This window comes from Helianthus annuus, chromosome 9 (assembly GCF_002127325.2).
Source record: "Helianthus annuus cultivar XRQ/B chromosome 9, HanXRQr2.0-SUNRISE, whole genome shotgun sequence".
Classification (NCBI taxonomy): domain Eukaryota; kingdom Viridiplantae; phylum Streptophyta; class Magnoliopsida; order Asterales; family Asteraceae; genus Helianthus; species Helianthus annuus.
The window spans coordinates 43,297,720-43,316,649 of record NC_035441.2 but is presented as its reverse complement, the minus strand read 5'-3'; the positions used below and the strand labels follow the sequence as shown (position 1 = coordinate 43,316,649).

General features: G+C 32.7%; 1 protein-coding gene across 2 annotated transcripts; it reads left to right on the top strand.

The window, feature by feature from the left end:
• Positions 1 to 12,619: 12,619 nt before the first annotated feature.
• On the top strand, positions 12,620 to 18,405 carry LOC110877510 (glutamate receptor 2.8). Of its 2 annotated transcripts, XM_035977369.1 has the most exons (6): positions 12,620 to 12,792; positions 14,500 to 14,628; positions 14,719 to 14,768; positions 15,906 to 16,221; positions 16,841 to 17,217; positions 18,008 to 18,405. In XM_035977369.1, exons 1-6 carry the CDS (start codon positions 12,642 to 12,644, stop codon positions 18,284 to 18,286), a joined length of 1,302 nt encoding a protein of 433 aa, XP_035833262.1. In that variant the 5' UTR covers positions 12,620 to 12,641; the 3' UTR covers positions 18,287 to 18,405. The 2 variants fall into 2 exon arrangements, with proteins under 2 accessions (XP_035833262.1, XP_021981357.1); XM_022125665.2 differs by having other exon boundaries at positions 14,500 to 14,768.
• The last annotated feature ends 525 nt before the right edge of the window (positions 18,406 to 18,930 follow it).

The following is an 18,930-nucleotide window of genomic DNA, read 5'->3' as shown; positions in this document are numbered from 1 at the left end:
TTCGAAAACAAATTATTCAGAAAATCATGTAGAAAAACGGTTACAAAATATGGACATGGATAGTTAGTTAATGAAAATAAATCCCAAAAATAAAAAAAGAATGTGAAAGTACACAATTGCCCTTCTAGTTAAAAATCTTCAATGCCATATGTCGCATTCTGATTGTTTCCTAGACTTTCTAGGAAAAATCCACTTTCTACCCAACTCCTACTCTTTCTCTCTCTCTCTCTCTCTCTCTCTCTGTATATATATATATATATATATATATATATATATATATATATATATATATATATATATATATATATATATATATATATATATATATATAAGCAGGTTAACGTACAATGGCTCTTATCGTACAAAATGTACGCAATCATCCCAGTCGTACGATCTGGTGCGAGTTGACTCTTGAACATGCGATTTGTGCTGAAAAACCAACATGCGAAATTGCTTTACATACCAACATGCGATTTCTTCATATTTACCAACATGCGAAATTGCTACAAAAAAACCAACATGCGATTTTATCAAAAATACCAACATGTGATTTCCAACATGCTTTTTTATAACATGCAATTTCACGATCGCGTACGAATGTATGGTAAGTCCTTTTGTGACAATATAATTTAAATCAAGATTTCATAAATACTCAATGTCATACAATAATTCAAAACATTATCCAAATTGTATCAAACATAATCTAAAACATTATTTATTGTAAGGTGTGTTTCTAAGTTCATACAAGCTTGATTCTTCATCGTCTTGTCTATCGACCTGCAACATGTATTAAAATATGATTAACAAAAAGTTGGCGAATATAAAAGTTTTATACATAGCATAATAAGAATAAATTCTTTAACGTGCTCATATCCAACATGAATAATGCATACAAGTTACAAATATACTGGACTAGTGTAAACTATATGTCAAATCCAAGTTTCCAACGCAATCGTGCCTTCCCTACATCGTCGCAACGAAGAGGGGGTTAACATGATTTACTTAACAATACCCCAAGTCTCAAGGGCGGTGCGTTAATCCTGTAGCGCTAGAATTGTCAAAGTAGGCTAGCAAAGTTAATGAGTATATATATATACAAGTGTACACATAGCATACAAGACTAACAAGTATCACATGTTTTCATGTTTAACCGTGGATACAGTGTGATTAAAATAAGTTTCAAGTGTCGTGTGTTTTTTATATTGTACATGTTACACCCAAAGTATTTAAAACGAAAATGGGATCGGGTATACTCACAGTTTTGTGTACAAAATACACGTAAACCGCGATCGGAGTTTATGAAGTCTCGAGATTATGCTGAAATGGTTAAACGAGAGTATAGGATTACTAATGTCAAAGAGTGTTGGATCAGATTGTTGAAATACGTGAAACCAAAACAAGTTAGAACGAAGAACAATCCCTTCGTACGAACGTACGTTCCTATTTATTATGAACCGGCTGTTAAACGTGTGATTCGAACTGATTTGATTTGTAAAACAGTAAAGTAAATGATTGTGACAGTAAATAAAATGATCGGACGTGAGATTTGAGCTTAAAACAGAAAATAGAACAGTTGGGTTTTGATAATAGTGTGGGTTCGTACGAAGGACTATCAAAACCAAGTTCACTAACTTCAAGTAATAATAAAGCCACACAGATGCATTGATAATAAAAGAATGAAAAAAAGAATGAAAGACATACACTGTAGTGGAAAAATTGTCCATCAACGTTCGACACGTTGACTTTGAAGTGATTGGTCAAAAGTTGGGCTTTTTGACCTTTGCTGGCAAGGCTCCTCCTGGCCATGGGTACACGCATGACCTTCTTCTTGGCTTCTGGCTCAGCTTTGATTGGAACGAGATCTTCTGGAACAGGTCGTGGTGGTGTAAGGAAATATGGATGCTTCCATCGTTATCTAATCACTCTTTTTAAAGTGATTTTCCGTCACATCGCACGGGTAAATGGTCAGAATATATATATATATAGGGGTCCGCTAAAATGAGAACCACCTCGAGTTGTAAGAACCGTGAGAACTACACCATACGGGGCGAGGTGGACCAAAGTTTTTTTCACAAACGTAGGTGCGTGTATTATAAACACATTTGTAAAAAAATTCAAAAAAAAAAAGTTTTTGAGCACCACAAGTGTATGTTTACGGGTACCGTAAATTTTCCGGTAGGATTTACGGTACCCGTAAACACAAACTTGTGGTGCTCTCTTCATTCTTATCTTAATAAGGCTTCGGCCCTATGGAGTAAAGGGAAGTGCAGATCTGGAGTGTTTGGACGAGAAATAAAGGCTTTGCAGCAAGCGAAGTTGTACCGAAATGCAATTTTTCGGGCATATGAGAAAAGAGTCCAGCCGAGCATATTTGTTTGCTAGTTTCTTGATCCCGGAAATCTTGTACTCAGAGTCACAGATAAAGTGGACTACCCAGCGCCTTTGATACTTGGTGGATGACCTTTCTAGTGGCTTTTTCCCGTCCCTTTTAAATAAAGTGAAAATGATAGGTAAACAAAATATAGAACAAATGTGACAGAAAGCGTCAGAGCTTACACACACGACATCTTTTTTTGAATTTTTTTACAAATGTGTTTATAATACATGCATCTACGTTTATGAAAAAAAAATTTGGTCCACCTCGCCCCGTACAGTGTAGTTCTCACGGTTCTTACAACTCGAGGTGGTTCTCATTTTAGCGGTCCCCTATGTATATATATAGAGTGGGGATCCTACGGAAAGTGTGTTTTTCCTAAAAAGTGTAAAAAGTCATAAAACACAATAATTTCAGGCATAAAACACATCTAAAACTCACAAATAATAGAATGAATATTACTAAAACACCATAGTCAAACTCTAATATTCCATAAAAACTTCAAACACACCATCGTAGAACTATGAATATAAAACACACAATGCTAAACAACATAAAACACAATAATATTTGTCATTCCACAATTAGAGCCTTAACATCTAAAACACAACACAAAACCCACATACATGATGTTTTAGTAATCTTCATCATATTATTTGTGGGTTTTTGGTGTGTTTTATGGTTGACATTATGGTGTTTTATAACTTTTTACACTTTTTAGGAAATATGGACTTTCTGCCCAACTCCTATCCTATATAGTATATATATATTAGCCATTACCCGTGCGATGTGACGGAAAATATATCACATAGGTTGGTGAGTTTTGGGCTAGTCATTTAAGAAACTCACTTGGTTTGGTTACAACGCCAATATGTATATCATTTTAAATATATATATATATATATATAAGAGAAGGATCCGTTAGGAACCACACTTTATTGCGAGAACCGCGAGAACCAGTGTGAATACAAACAGTAATACCTAAAAAAATCTAAAAAAACACCCATTTTTTTACTACTTTTTTTGGAAAAATTGCTATATTTCGTTTATAATAAAAAAACATTTCAAAAAAAAAAAAATTCGAGTCACAGTTATCCATGCACATGTGCATTTGTACCATTTCTTTGACAAATTCCGTAATTCATTACAAATATTAGACAATTGCACTTTCATTTACACTACCACGTGTAATACACTACTTTTTACGTTAACAAAATAAGAAATGCACATGTTCATCTATATGTATCAACATGAAATAAGATGTGTCGGTACACTACTTTCTCTTTCATCTATCATTCCATCCATAATACACAAACATGCACATGTGCATTTTTGTCATTCCTTTGACAAATTCCGTAATTCATTACAAATATTAGACAATTGCACTTTCATTTACATTACCATGTGTAATACAATACTTTTTACATTACCAATATTAGAAATGCACATGTGCATCTATATGTATCAACATGAAATAAGGTGTTTTGGTACACTACTTTGAATACACTTTCCCTTTCATCTATCATACCATCCATAATACACTACCATTACCTCCTACCATCCATAATACAATACCATTACCTCATACCATCCATAATACAATACCATTATAAATATTTTCACTTTATTACATGTATGTAAACACCATTTATACCATCCAACCAACATATTACATCATAAATTGACAACTATAACCAAACCATCAACCGCTAGATATAACTAACCAAAAAACATGTATATGGGCCTACTTCTTCATTCAAAATCACAAACTTTTTGTACCAAAACACGTTATCTCATGGTTATACCTAATGATGCACATGTGCATTTTGAATATTGGTAATGTAAAAAGTAGTGTATTACAAATGGTATTGTAAATTAAAGTGCAATTGTGTATTCCTGATAACGTATTACCGAATTTGTCGAAGTAATGATACATATGCACATGTGCATGGATAACTGTTACTTGAAAAAAATATTTTTTTTGGGTAACGAAATATAGCGATTTTTTAAAAAAATATATTAAAAAAAATTTTGAGTGCTTTATTTTTTTTAGATTTTATTTTGTGTTCACATCGGTTCTAACGATTCTCGCAATAAGGGTGGTTCTCGTATGAACCTTACCCTATACTTTATATATATATATATATATATATATATATATATATATATATATATATATATATATATATATATATATATATATATATATATATATATATATATATATATATTGGGGTTCTAGGGTTAACACTAGTGTATTTGCGAACTGAGTGAACAAATCCTGGCCATTGATCTACACACGTGTATGGCCATGATTAGCTCACTCAGTTCACAAGCTACACTAGTGTTCACTCTTGAACCTAATCCTATATATATATATATATATATATATATATATATATATAGGGGGGAAGTTCATTTGAGAAGAAAATTAAATTGAGAAGAAAAAGAAAAAAGGTACAACTGTAAAACATTAAATAGTTTTCTCTCATCTAAATTATTATTCTTTTTGACTAATTAATTAGTCATAAAGATTATCATCCTCCACACTAAAATTTTTGCCTAGACACATCAAAATTTATCCTACATGTTTTTGAAATTTATCCTACATAACTCGTAATTCATCCTACACACCTCATAATTTATCCTACACCTTAAATTAATATTTTTCTTCTTTGAAAAGATATATTTTCTATTGAAAATAAGTTACAAATTTAATTTAGCTAACTATTAAAAAGGAAGACTAACAATTAATGATCTATCTAATTTTACCAATATACCCTTACACACATATTAAATACAAAAATTAAATGAAGTAAAATAAAGCATTCTTATTGGTTGAAGTTTGTTCCTTTTATTCTTACAAAAAGATTCTTTCATTTATACATATAGTGGAGGGTTCAAATGAGAAGAAATTCTTTGTAAAAAGAAAAAAGAAGAAATTTCAACCAATAGAAATGCTCCATTAGATTTCATTTAATATTTGTACTTAATGTAACTATAAGGGTATATTAGTAAACTTACATACATCATTAATTGGTAGTTTCATCTTTAATAACTAACTATATTAAATTTGTAAATTATTTTTAAAATATATATTTTTCACAAAAAATAAAAATAAAAATTCATTTATAGTGTAGGATAAATACGAGGCGTGTAGGATAAATTACGAGTTGTGTAGGATAAATTTCAATATGTGTATGATAAATTTCGAAATGTGTAGGATAACTTTTGACGTGTGTAGGCAAAAATATTTAGTGTTGAGGATTATAGTCTTAATGACTAATTAATTAGTCAAAAATAATAATAAATAAGATGAGAAAAAACTATTTAATGTTTTACAATTGTACCCTTTTATTCTTTTTCTTCTCAATAAAATTTTCTTCTCAAATGAACCTTCCCCTATACATATATATATATTGGTTCGACATTTGGAGAAAAAAGTGAAAAGTGTGAGAACGTTGAGTACGATTATAGATCGTCCGATCAAAACAATCCATGGACTAGATTGCGCGGTTGCGTTTTTGTAAATAACATCAATATTATTAGATGGGACGCACTTCATTAAGGGTAAAAGAGTCTTTTTACCCTCATATTCAAAACGCCATATAAAAATAAAACGCCATTAAAAACAAAACGCCACAAATTAAAAATAAAAAGCGTTGAATATTACAGGAAGATGAAACAACACAAATAACTGAATTTCAGTTATTAACATTTATTAGAAGAAATTCCCTCCTAAATTACGCGCCAAAACATCATTATATAAACAAACTTAAACCATAGCTTCCATAATCACTTCAATCTATCCATTTTCTGCAAAAAAAAAATAAAAAATTGTTAACCAAAAACGCCAACTTAAGCAAAACGCCAAAAATGGCAACAATCATTTCGTAGAGATACACTCTGGGGATCATGCGATACGTCATCCATTTTGACAACAGAAGGAGGGTGTATGTTAAGACGATCAGGGCTATTCTGAAGATGGAAGAAGAGATACAGAGGCAAATCTTATCCATTGGCATGGCTCTAGACAACGAATGCCATGAAACGCATATGCTTATAAAATCATTAACCAGCAAATTTGGATCAATGAAAGGAAATGTGAAGCCAGACCTTGTCATGACATCATTTCGTTTTGATGATGAAACAGACATGGTGACGATTACATAGTGACTCGATCGTTCTTGACACTTGATCCGTCCCATCAACCTAATCGTTCTTGACACTTGAATGTTTGATAGTTTTGCAGTTTTGTTCGAGAAGGTGTGATAACGTGCTAAACAACAGAAACCCCATCTTGACCCAAGTGACCCGATCAGGCAGGAACCACCCTAGTCTGACCAGTTAACATGTTCGAGACGATTGTTCATGTTTAACCCGAAATCGGGAGTCTCTCTGATAGAAATCAAATCTTGAACCCACACATCCCTAAGAAATAGTAGAAGATCAGAACGAGCTCTAATTCTATCGGTTTTGAGTGCATTGAGTGTAAAAGAGTTGAAAGAAAGTTGGAAAACCATCTTTAAATCCTTTTAACCATGATTATGTGCAGATCTATGCGAAAACATTGTTTAATCTTGTGGAAATCCTTCAAATCTGAGTTGTTCTTGGTGGAATGAGGCCAACACTTGAAGTTCATAAGAACTCCATGATGACGTCACCTTAGAACACCCCAAATCCACTGATTTCACGGTTAAAAGTTAAGATTCAAAGGAGAAAATGATGAAGGAGTGCGTGTAGATCATAGAAGTACAAGATTTAGGTTGAAAACTTACAAGAATCGTGAGAAATCGAGAGAAAGAAGGCTAGAGTGCGGCTGGGTTGAGTGAGGAGCTGTCACATCAAGTGATGTGACAAGTGAGGGTATTTATAGGGTTTCCCAAAAAGGAAAGTGCAAAGGGTCAAGTGGGTCGCCGATCGGATGACTGTCCGATCGGGTGGCAATCTGATCGGATGACACTCCGATCAGATGGCCATCCGATCGAGTAGTCACTCGATTGAGTGGCTCCTACGACTTGAGTTTCGGCGTTTCGTTTTGTGCGTTGGGTTTTGCGATGCGAGTTTTGATTTGGCGACGCGATAGATTAACCCATTAGTTACACAATTAACTTAACTACTATATCTAACATACAATCACTGTAAATAACTTTTGTTTAGCGCTTATGATTCGATTCGATAGAGTTGCGATTGCGTTTTGATTAACCACCACAAAACATAGACATAAATAAACGCGCACAAGTAACACATAAATAGAACACACACGTAAAACAATATTCAAAAAGCATAATTCGGGTTGCGAATGCGATGTGATAAGCGATAAGGCGATAAAACATGCGATAAATAGTGATTAAACCTCGATTATTGATAAGTACTCCACATAATACAACTAATGCGTTAAAATAAATAGATTATCTAAAAGTCAAAGAAGTCAAAACAGGAGTTGAGTGTAACACTCTTGTCATTATTTAATGGTTTTCGTATAGTATACGAAAAACAACATGTAATTATGACTACATATACTTTGTAAAATACGGGTTTGTTTAAACTTTACAATTTTAAAATAATACAACTTAACATAATTGAGTTCATCGTTTAAAAGTTACGACGAAACGACGTGCGGAAGCTTTTATCTTAATCGTGTTCGGTTCTCCGTTGAGCTTGATCGTCCTCCGGTAACTCTTGAAATTACCCTGTGATCGAAACCAACCTAAAAGTTATTTTTGATGCTTAAATAATAGCATAAAACATGTACATCGCATCAAACAACAAAACAAAAATAATTTCTCCGATTTATGCCTCTCGCGCCACGCGAGATGCTTAACTCGTTCTTTCGCGTGCCGCGACGCCTGTCGCGTGTCGCGCCCGGTTTCAGGTGGTCCCTCGGGTAGCGCTGGGAAGTTCTTTTCTAGCAGGTCCGTATCTGGACCTGCTTTCCTGTCCAACTCCAGTTTTGATCAAACTCTAAACTTCAAAATGCCATAAGTTTCTACTAATCCGTTTTGCACGATTCTTTTTCCTACGCATTCGTAATTAAATTCCCCATCCCATGGAGTCAATACCTGATATTAAACTACTTCAAAAATTCAGATTTCAAGCTCTCGGCTTGAAATCCCTTTTTAAAACTTTTGACCCATTTACGATTTAATCAAAAAAACTTGTTAATTACCTTCAAAATGTCATGCAAATCACATTATAGCAGTTTACTAATATTCAAGGTTCAAATTACGGGTTTTTATGCAAATCTTAACCCGTTTTTCATATCTACTCATTTTGACCTGTTACGGGGTATTTAACACTTTTAAGCTTAATCCACGCTTCTTTTAGCTTACACCTTATCTCCATTTTATACATATCCCAATGACTCAATTAAACAAAACGCTTATTTCTAAACAACTCTTAAAGGTTGTTTTTCCCTATTTACCACTCAATGACTTTTTGGTCAATTTTTAATCTTTCATTTTGCGACGAAGGGCTTTCGCCAATAATTGACCACGATATCGTTTCTAACTACAATACAAAATATGCGTACCTGGCTCGGATCAACATATTGACCCGTTTAATACCTTGTGTCCATAATATGTTAATTCATAGCACCGCTAAATCATAACCATTTTATCCTGTGCGCATAAGACTCGACAAGCACTTATTAGTCATTATTTGTCAAATGGTATCTACATTACCATTTGACCCGTTTGGTCTAAACGATTTAAACACTTTGCGCTTATATTGGAATGGTATCTATTTACCATTTCATTAAATAACTAAATTCAGATTTCTCACCTCTTTAGCTATGTCTCTTAAACCCTTTTTCTTACGCAGTTAGCCCAACATGACTTATGTCGCTTAGAGTTGTTTTATATTTCAACTTTTACCTATTTGTTCGTGACTAAATCACCATTTCCCCTTTTTACTCGTTTAGGCTTACTTATAAAGTAGCCGTTCGAAAACCCATTTTTATTTATGTCACTTCATGTCCATTTTGCCTCTATATCATAAAACATAGTTTTTTCATCATTAGATATGCTCCGACCCGACCCGTATTGTTTCGTTTCGTTTCGTTTCGGAGCCATATCATGAATATCATCTTAATCGTATAAGAAACTTTTAGAACAAACACATATTCTACAAAAAGTGTAAGTTTCACTTACCTTGCATCCATGCCACGCTTTTCTTTCCATACTCGCTCCGTTTGACCCGCTCCCTCCACAAGCTTCCACCTAACTTGTTAAGCGCCAAATTATTATCCAATGTTCACAAGGTGGTTAGATTAACCATAATTTAATATGATCTTCCACCTTACACATTTCTATGCATTCATCCGAACACTTAATATAATCACGTTTTACACACAACCAAGTAGACCGCGATTTCATTTAGGCTTTTCATATCACTGAAAATGAGTTGTTTTTGGTGACTTGTTTAACCTATTTACAAGTCTTCAAAAATTATGATATTTTTATGTGTCATACCGTCGGAGGGTTAGGCCTTGTGTTAAAATTTCAAGATCTAAGTCTTTACCAAAAGTTCGTAAAAATTCATCTACTAAGCTGCAATCAGATTCGTCACTTCTGACTGCAGCTTTTGGAAAAATTCCTTTAAAATTTCTCGTTTATCCGATTGACGAAATTCCAACCGGAGATTTTTTTAATCACTTAAAACTATCTACAGTAAAAATTTGAGATCATAAATAAATCCCTAAATTGAGTTATGACATTCCTAATGGGCTGCAAATTCTGCCAGAAAACGCAGCTTGAACCTTCGATACGGAAAAATTCATAAAACGCTCAATTTTCGTCGAAAAATGCGATTCCAGTGGGGTTTTAAAGATATTTCATGGAATTACATTTTAGACTCAAGAAACACATGTTTTTGTCATGTTTTGTCTAGGTTACAGCCAATACAAGTCGACTGTAAATTCTGATTAGGAGCTGTTTGAATTCAGCTTTCAATTAAAGCATGTTCTTGACATCATAAGACTACTTTTTAGTAATCAAAACCCTAAACACACACTTGGTGTGTGTTATGGTCGCAGACAACAGTAGGTAACATGATTTCAAGCATCTATATCATGATTTTATTATCGATTCATTTATATCCTACAAAAACCCTTTTTCAAGTCACGTATGAACAATTACTCAAACTTACAATTTGTTCAAGTATCTTGATTTCATTATTCAATATGATGATTCTAAGCACAAATTTAACCCTAACATCATCATATTATCAAAACCCACTTAGCTAGGTGTGGTAATTCAAACAAACACCTAAATCATAGCAATTTATTCTAAATCTTCAGTTAGGGCTTGTTCCTAAGCAATCATACATCTCAAATTTCAGCCATAACTTCTACGATTCATACATAGATCGTCTCATGCAAAGTTAACAAATTTTCAAAACTTCACTAATGTTAGAAATTCGACATACCTTACGATCCCCTTGACTTGGTGATCGTTTATATGTATTCAATTTCGAATTTGGCTTTCGAGTGATCCTCCAATTTGAAGATTTTATTGAGTGTTCGGGTTTGAGACCCTTTGGTCGCCCCCTGATGATCGATCCACACACACCTTGTGTGTGTGGTGTGTGTTTCTTTTAATTATATAAAACTTGTTTTCTTTTTAACGGTTTTGGTCCCTCAGGTTTAATTTTAATTATTAGAGACTAGAACTCTATATTTTATTACTTATTTACGCCTCATTAACTAGGTTAATTATTCCTAGTTAACTTAATGGATTCGGGAAGCTATAACTCGTTGTATTTTAAGTCTCGTTAACTCGAGCATTTTTATATACTTTGTTTTCTCAAAGTATTTATCCTCTTTCCAAGTAATATTAAGTTTATTTATTTAAATTCCTGATATTTACCGGGTTAATTTTTACCACTAACGGTATTTTGCCCGTCATTACTATTAACGCGGTTTGTTTACCAAACCCGTTTTTGGGGTGTTACATTAAGCAAGGAGTGACAAATCGCAATTAACAATCTTTTCTTCCTTTGACTTCAATCTTGACTTTGACTTTGACTTTCAATACACGGGGTGTTACAAATATGAATGGTATATGATCAGTTTAAGTGTAATGTAATTAAGTTACTCATATAAATGAATGTATATAGTTTAGATTATTTGTAATTTGAAATCAAATGAGTACATTTTTTGTTGAAGGTTGTTCTTGATTCGGATGACTCTGGTATGTGCCGGATAAGAGTTATATGTACACACACACAACTTACATACAATTTTTTTTATCGTTTTAAGGGTTTGAACTATATTTTCACCCCGTATCGTTAACCCCATCGCAACGCGTGGGTAGCCTACTATTCAATTAAATAAGTTAAGCGTAAATTATTTTTTGTTCATTAAAAATATTTATGCTTTTTAGTTAGAACTTTAAAAACTTAACTCTTACATAAAATCTTGAATATACCATTACGACGTGTTCCTTTTTATCAAAATTTTAATGTAGATTTCGTTTAAAGTCGTACGTAATAATGTACAAAACACAACTTAAAGAACGCATGAAGCAAAATATAAATTGAAAAGACAAAGAAGGTATCACCAGAAGGAGACTTTGCATTTTGTATTTTTTTTGTTGTCATCTTATTTTTTAACGAAAAAAATTTTTACATCTTAATTTTACCTTTACCTTACAATTGCAAAGATTTGAACAGATAACTTCACACTTGTTTGGATATACCAAGTGGATGTTTTAAAACGAGTTATATTTATCAGAACAAGTTGGGTTTTAATATTTATTTATTATTATAATTATAATAGGTTAACGAAAAAGGTCTTTACATTTTCGGTTGTATGCGGATTTTCCGCCGCAACGCGCGATGGGAGCATCCTAGTTATGCTATAACAAATAGTGTCTAACGATAACCCCCATAACTGCTAACGTCGTTATATGTTATACTAGTTGCGGTCTTCAAGTGTCGATTTGTGGTAGGTAAAGCATAGAACAAGATGAATTTGACCTGACAAGTTATTGTTAAACATATTTATACTAGTAGTATATCCCAGTTACATATAGTGAGGGAAATGGTCGGTAAAATTAAATATATTTAAATGTGTAACGAAATTACTTGGAAAGAGGGCTGTGTTAATACTTGAAACAAATACTTGACTTTGTTTTTTTTCTCCCAAAACGTATATTAAAAGGCATTCCAGATACTAAGAACAGGTCAACGAATTTTAAGCTGCATGCGAATCACTCTATATAAACTAACTTCTGATATATAATTCTGCTTCACCAAAGTCAACAATATGGAATACAAAAAACACGTTACTTACTCTATTTTCGCTATTGCGATGCTTTGGGCTGTTGATTTTGTAACGGCGTCAAGAGTAATAGCAGATAGAAGACTATCTACGGAGGAAAAAGGTCATGTTGGACATGACGCAGATATATGTGCAGGTATGTTGTTACAATTACGAAAATATTTCTAATTTTAGTAAAAGCATCTTTTCAGTAAACTTTTATATATAAAGAAAATATTAGATATTAAGAACCGGTTAATTAATTAAAACAACAACTTCATGGGTTTTTTTTTTCTTTATTGTGGTTTAAATTAAGGTATATAAGCAGTTTCGAAGTTTTACCGATGATTCAGTATGCTACAATCTTAATTGTATTCGAGTTTGGATCTCTTGATTTTTTTTTTTTTGGTTAAATAGCTGGATGATACGTCATAAGCTTTACCGTATTAGTAACACTGGATTGATAAGGATTCTTGGGCAGTATTGTTAAGATATGTTAATATTAAGTTACGAAAATGTCATAATATATACTAATACTTTTTTGGTGTCACTACATCTGTTTTTACCTACAGAACCTTCCCCATGGTTATGTATGAATAACTGAGTTTTTACTATTGTGCAAATTTATGATGATTTTTTTAGTTTTATTCGGACTTTGATTTTTTTTAACGGCAAACTTATATGGTACCCTTAAATAATTTTCTTTGGTAACAATGAGACTTGAACTCTTTACTATTTCTTGTAGTGATTTTTTGGGATAATTAATGTAAATTTGTAATTATTTAAACGGGGTGACGTTTTTTAAGTTCAAAAAATCTATAATTTAATATGTTCTGTTTTTTTTATTACCAATGGAGTGTTGGTTCATTGGCAAAGGTAAAACCATTATACAATTTGGGATGAAAAGGTATTAGGTTTAAGTCTTATAGACCACCACATGATTTAAAAAAAAAAAATTCCGTTCAAAAAGAAATAAAATATGTTCAGTTTTTTTTTTTTTTTTCGAAATTAACAAGGATAAGAACAATATTTAATTTATAGTCAACTATTACGTCCTTATTACTTGTAACCATCATCATTTTGCACACTAAATTAAAATGGAAGCCACATTGGATTTTTTAAAACTGATTCAAGAAAGTTGCAAATCATTGTAGAGTGTAGACCTACTTAAATCATACGTAATCAAATCATAAAACAAAACCCATAAGTTGCAAAGTATATATCTCAAATCATACGTTATCAAAACCAAATCATAAAAAAAAAATCCATAAAGTTGCAAAGTATATATCAAATAAAAAAGTTCATCAAAAGTTCTATTTTTTCTCTTCTTTTTTCCGTCGATAAGTCGTCGGTATACATTAAGCAGGAACTTTGAAAACATTGGTGCTCTCTGAAAACCATTTTTAGATTATTTTTTCTTTTCTTTTATTCCGGATTAAAAAATGATTAACAATTAAAAAAAACTAGTTTCACCTGTCCCAAACATGGGTGCAGGATAGAAGGGGCCAGGTGAGGGGCGTCCGACTGTGGTATGTCGTTTTCGTATAGAGTTTTTTTAGATATATACGTTTTCGACGTCACGGTTTTATAATTGTATTAAGTATATGCGTTTTTGACCCTACAGTCATAAATCTCAAGCTTCGCCACTGGTCCCAAATGACATATTGTCTCTACAGAGTAAATTATTTTTTCCCTTTATTACAGTGATGTCTAATAAATTGTAAAAAATATAACAAAAAATGGTTTTCATGCAAAAAGAAAAGTAAAAAATTTGTAGTTCTGATTTGAGCACTCCCCGGCCGTAATTTTCATAAATACTAACGTTGCATGATTATCCTTTTTTTTTTTTTTTTGCCAATTAAAGACATCATAGGAAAAGAATGGAACATAACCAAGGAAGGAAAGGGTCCATGCCAAAATTTAACTGTGTGGGTGCCTAAGAAAACAGGATTTACTGAGTTTGTAAAAGTCAACCAAAAATCAGAAGTTGAAGGTGGATTCTCCATAGCCATATTCTGCCATGCGTTACATTTGTTGCCATACAATGTCCAGCCTATCTTCAGAGCATTCGTTAATTCCACTGGTGGAAGAAATGGTACATATGATGACCTAGTCAAACACATTGAAGGAAAGGTACAATTTTCTTACAATCTTATCGGTACACGTGGCGCAAAATTCTCACACTCATGCATAAACACCACATAATTTATTTTATTTTTTAAATAGAGTAACATTACGTTTTTAGATATGTTTTGGAAAATTAGGTGTTAATAATTTTAGGTTTTCAAAATTAATTTTTGAAAGTGTATGTGCCTAAATCTTTTTAAGTGTAGTTTAATTAAATTTTAAAATTTTAATCTTTTTGTAATTATGTTTTTGAAACTGATGCGCCTATATTTTGGCATTGATAGCTTTTTTTATACAAAAAATAAAAAATGTATTATAATGATATGAAATTATGTTTAGTATTTTTTTTAATTTTATTTTTTTATTTACTTAGAGTTATTTTGTTTTCAGTCATTTTATTTGTAATTCTGTTAATTAGAAGAGCAATTCGACCATGTAAAATAACCGAATTTCCTTTATCGTTAACAAAAAAAAAAATGAATGAAGTTAACGCAGTAGACTAAAGTGGCAACGATGAAATTTTTTTGGATCCACAAGTGAAAAATGAAATCTTTGGACGAAACTGTTAAATGACCCAAACCACAAGGACTAAAATAGCATTTAACTCTAAGATTTAAGATTCCAAAGTTGTAAAAAACTACTAAATCGGATTTTGTTTCTGGTTGTGGTACGATCAGACCAGAGAGAAGTGAAATTGTAGTCTAAAAGAAACATCTTAACCGCTATGAAACTAGTAAGAGGCTGTTAGCCCAATAACATTGGTGAATTCCTCTCAACTAAGTGATAAGGGTTCAAACCTTATTGTGGGCATTTACGTGGTGTAGAAGTAGGGGTGTGTGTCGGTCTATAAAAACAATAATAAAAAAAACGATTTGAAACCAACAATACAAGGTATCAAATCTAACCATTGGGTGTCATCCCAATGGCCACCAGTCCGCATTCTAACCCGGAGGTGGCGGGTTCGAATCTTGCTCGTTCCCAATGCCCCTACGGTAGCGGATTTACCCCCAGACTCTGGCTTGCTGGGTGGCGGTCTGCGAGGTGGGATCACCTCGACGGTTGGGAGGACCGTGGAATATCCCCCCCCCCTACAAGGTATCAAATCTTTACAAAATCATATAATTTTTGTTACCTATCTTGTAGAGTTGTGAAGCAGTAGCAGGTGATGTAACTGTGCGTGCCAATCGAGCTCAATACGTTGATTTCACAAGCGCCTACCTGAGCTCTGAAGTTTATATGCTTGTCCGTGCTTCACATGAATGGAACCAAACATTGTGGACTTTCTTAAAACCATTTACCCCAAGATTATGGATTGCAATAGTTGGTGTTTGTATCTACATTGGACTCGCTGTTGCAATTTTGGAATACCGTGTTAGCAACCCAAAATTTTTAGCCCCAATTCCTCAAAGAGTCGTAATGGTAATCTGGTTTCCTATTTCGACATTCTTCTTCCATGAAGGTACGTACTTGTTTTAAGATATACATATGGATATTCAAGGTCTCTATTAAACTCTAATTTATACCATAAAAATGAACTACGTAGGTAAAGTAAGGTTCCTACTAATCCTACGCTACCTTCAAACTCAAAAGGCCATCCGACAAAAAATCAAATGACAATATAGAAGTAGGGAGCTATGACGCTAGTCCTAACCTTCGTAGGGTCGTTCGATGCATCTAAAACGATCGTTAAAAGTAGGCAGGGATGTGACGCAAGCCTTAACCTTCAAACAATGGCTCGGTCAGCGTGAAACGACTGTTGTGTGGATTAGTTTGCCAGTGGCGTGTGTATAGCAAGCCCGTAAAAAGGTTTACTTTAAATTTGTTAGTGTCTCTTATATTTGTAGTTATCTGATGTGAAATTAGTATTCCCCAAACTCAATCTTATGGGCTGGTTTTAATTAAGGTGGTTACAAAAAGGATGAATGAACTATATTCATGTAATCATTCCATTAGCAAGCATTGACTTTCACATCAAATGCCTAAACCTACTTTCCCTTTGTTTTGATAGGGTTGTATATCATTGGTACTATGGAAATAAGCTTGATTCTTAGCAACCATTTTTTCAATATATTTTGCAGGGAAGATACATAACAAGAGCACTAAAGTCGTGCTTGTTATGTGGCTAAGTATGATTTTCATTATAGTCCAGATCTTCACAGCAACTTTGTCTGCATGGTTGACACTTGATCAAATGCGTCCCAAGTTGCCTTCAAGTTATGAAAATGTAGGATACCAGGATGGTTCTTTCCTAAAAGATTTTATAACTCAAAAATACAATTGTTCAGACACGAAACTGGTGCCTCTCAAAACAATTGAAGAATATGAAAGAGCTTTATCCACTCATAGAGTAAATGCTATTTTTCATGAGCTCCCCTACATTGAACTTTTTTTAGCTAAATATGGCTCTGATTACATGAAGTTCGGACCGATAAATCAAGAGTCTGGAATTGCATTTGTGAGTCTCTCTCTTATCCATTGGGTAGCATGTTCTTATTATTATTCCTCTTTTGAAAATAGCTTCTTAAATAATTCCATTATGTCATGAGTTAAGGTAATCAAAGTCAAAACTAACAATTCATGCTTGGTTTTTGATGTTCAAGGAATTGTCATGTGAATGTAATTAAACATCATGTCTTTAAATGTGTAAGCAAAACAAAATAGAATAATCAAAGAATATAACTTTTTGTCTTAATTCAGTTTGGATTAGAGGGAAATATGTTTTATTTTTTTGGTAAGGTTGGTGTTGTTTGCGATGCCCCTCTTGTAATTGTTCTTTTTGGCTAGCTTCTTGTTCGTCCTCTTATATATAACTCGCAAAACCCTATGTAACAAACTATTTCTTTTTGTTTATTTATCATATGTAATATGTGTTATTATTATCTGGTAACCAATATTAAAAAACTTGTAGCAAATGTTGCACATGTATAACAAAATGTTGTTGTCACATGTGTGACATTTAAACAACTATAATTTGATACATAGTGTTTAAAAATTTGTTACTAATGTTTTCTTCATAAAAAAATATAATAATTACTGTAAAATTATTTGTTACCTATAATTGTTTCTTGATTGACTAATAGGGTTTTCACGGATGTTTAAACTCAAGTGACTTTACATTATATTCATTTCTTATATACATACATACACACATACATCTTTATGTCATTTAAAAAATAATCATAACTTTTACTCTTATATGATCATCCTATTATAAATTCACATACTTTGTATTTTTAATATGTCAGGCACTGCCTCGTGGATCTCCTCTATTACAAGATTTTTCAATGGCTGTCATAAATGTAACTGAAAGCGATACTATGATGAAAATGAAGGAAAAATATCTTGGATTTCGTATACCTGATGGATCACAACCTACTGAAGCCCTTCCACAAAGTCTTGACATTCAAAGTTTTTTCGCATTGTTCATGTTAATTGGAACTTTGACTATAGTTGCTATTATCTACTCAGAAATTTCACATAGGGGTGTAAACAACAAAATCCTACCCGTATCAACCGAGAAATAAAACTGTATTGTCTTTTATCGTTGATATGTTTCGATAAACGCTAGTATAGGCATGTATATTTATTTAGTGTTTTGTTATACACTTCTCTATATTGAATGTAAGTGGTTGTTTATGTTGTCTTTCCCATGAAAAAAAACTTTAATTTATATGTAACTTTTATTAGTGTTAATGTAAAATTTGGAGTTGAAAATAAGCTGCTCATATATGACTATGACTGAACTACAACTTATTTCTTTAGTTGAAAAGTGAATAATCTTGCTCCTCAACAAAGTCATGTCCTAACCCAAGGTAATCTCATTTTAATGATATCCTCAATCTTTTAGTTCATCATTACCATAATTAAAATGTTGAATTGAGCCATTGATTAAGTGACGTATGGGTCTAGTCCAATTCTTAACGTTCTCACAATACACACACACACACACATGAGTTTTGAATTGTAAGATGCGAATCACTCTATATAAACCAACTTTTGACAATTCTTCTTCACCTAAATTATCAATATGCCACAAAAATACACAATTTTTACATTATTTTTGTTGTTGTGATGTTTCGATAGTTGATTTTGTAATGACGTCGAGAGTAACAACGGGTAGAAGACTATCTATCGAGGAAAAATGTCATGTTAAAACTTGACTAATGTG

Excerpts from the sequence above, each read along its gene's own strand:
- LOC110877510 (XM_022125665.2), top strand. The coding sequence starts at position 12,642 with ATGGAATACAAAAAACACGTTACTTACTCTATTTTCGCTATTGCGATG. Across the intron at positions 12,793-14,499 it reads TGACGCAGATATATGTGCAG|ACATCATAGGAAAAGAATGG; the intron begins GTATGTTGTTAC and ends TGCCAATTAAAG. Across the intron at positions 16,222-16,840 it reads GACATTCTTCTTCCATGAAG|GGAAGATACATAACAAGAGC; the intron begins GTACGTACTTGT and ends TATATTTTGCAG.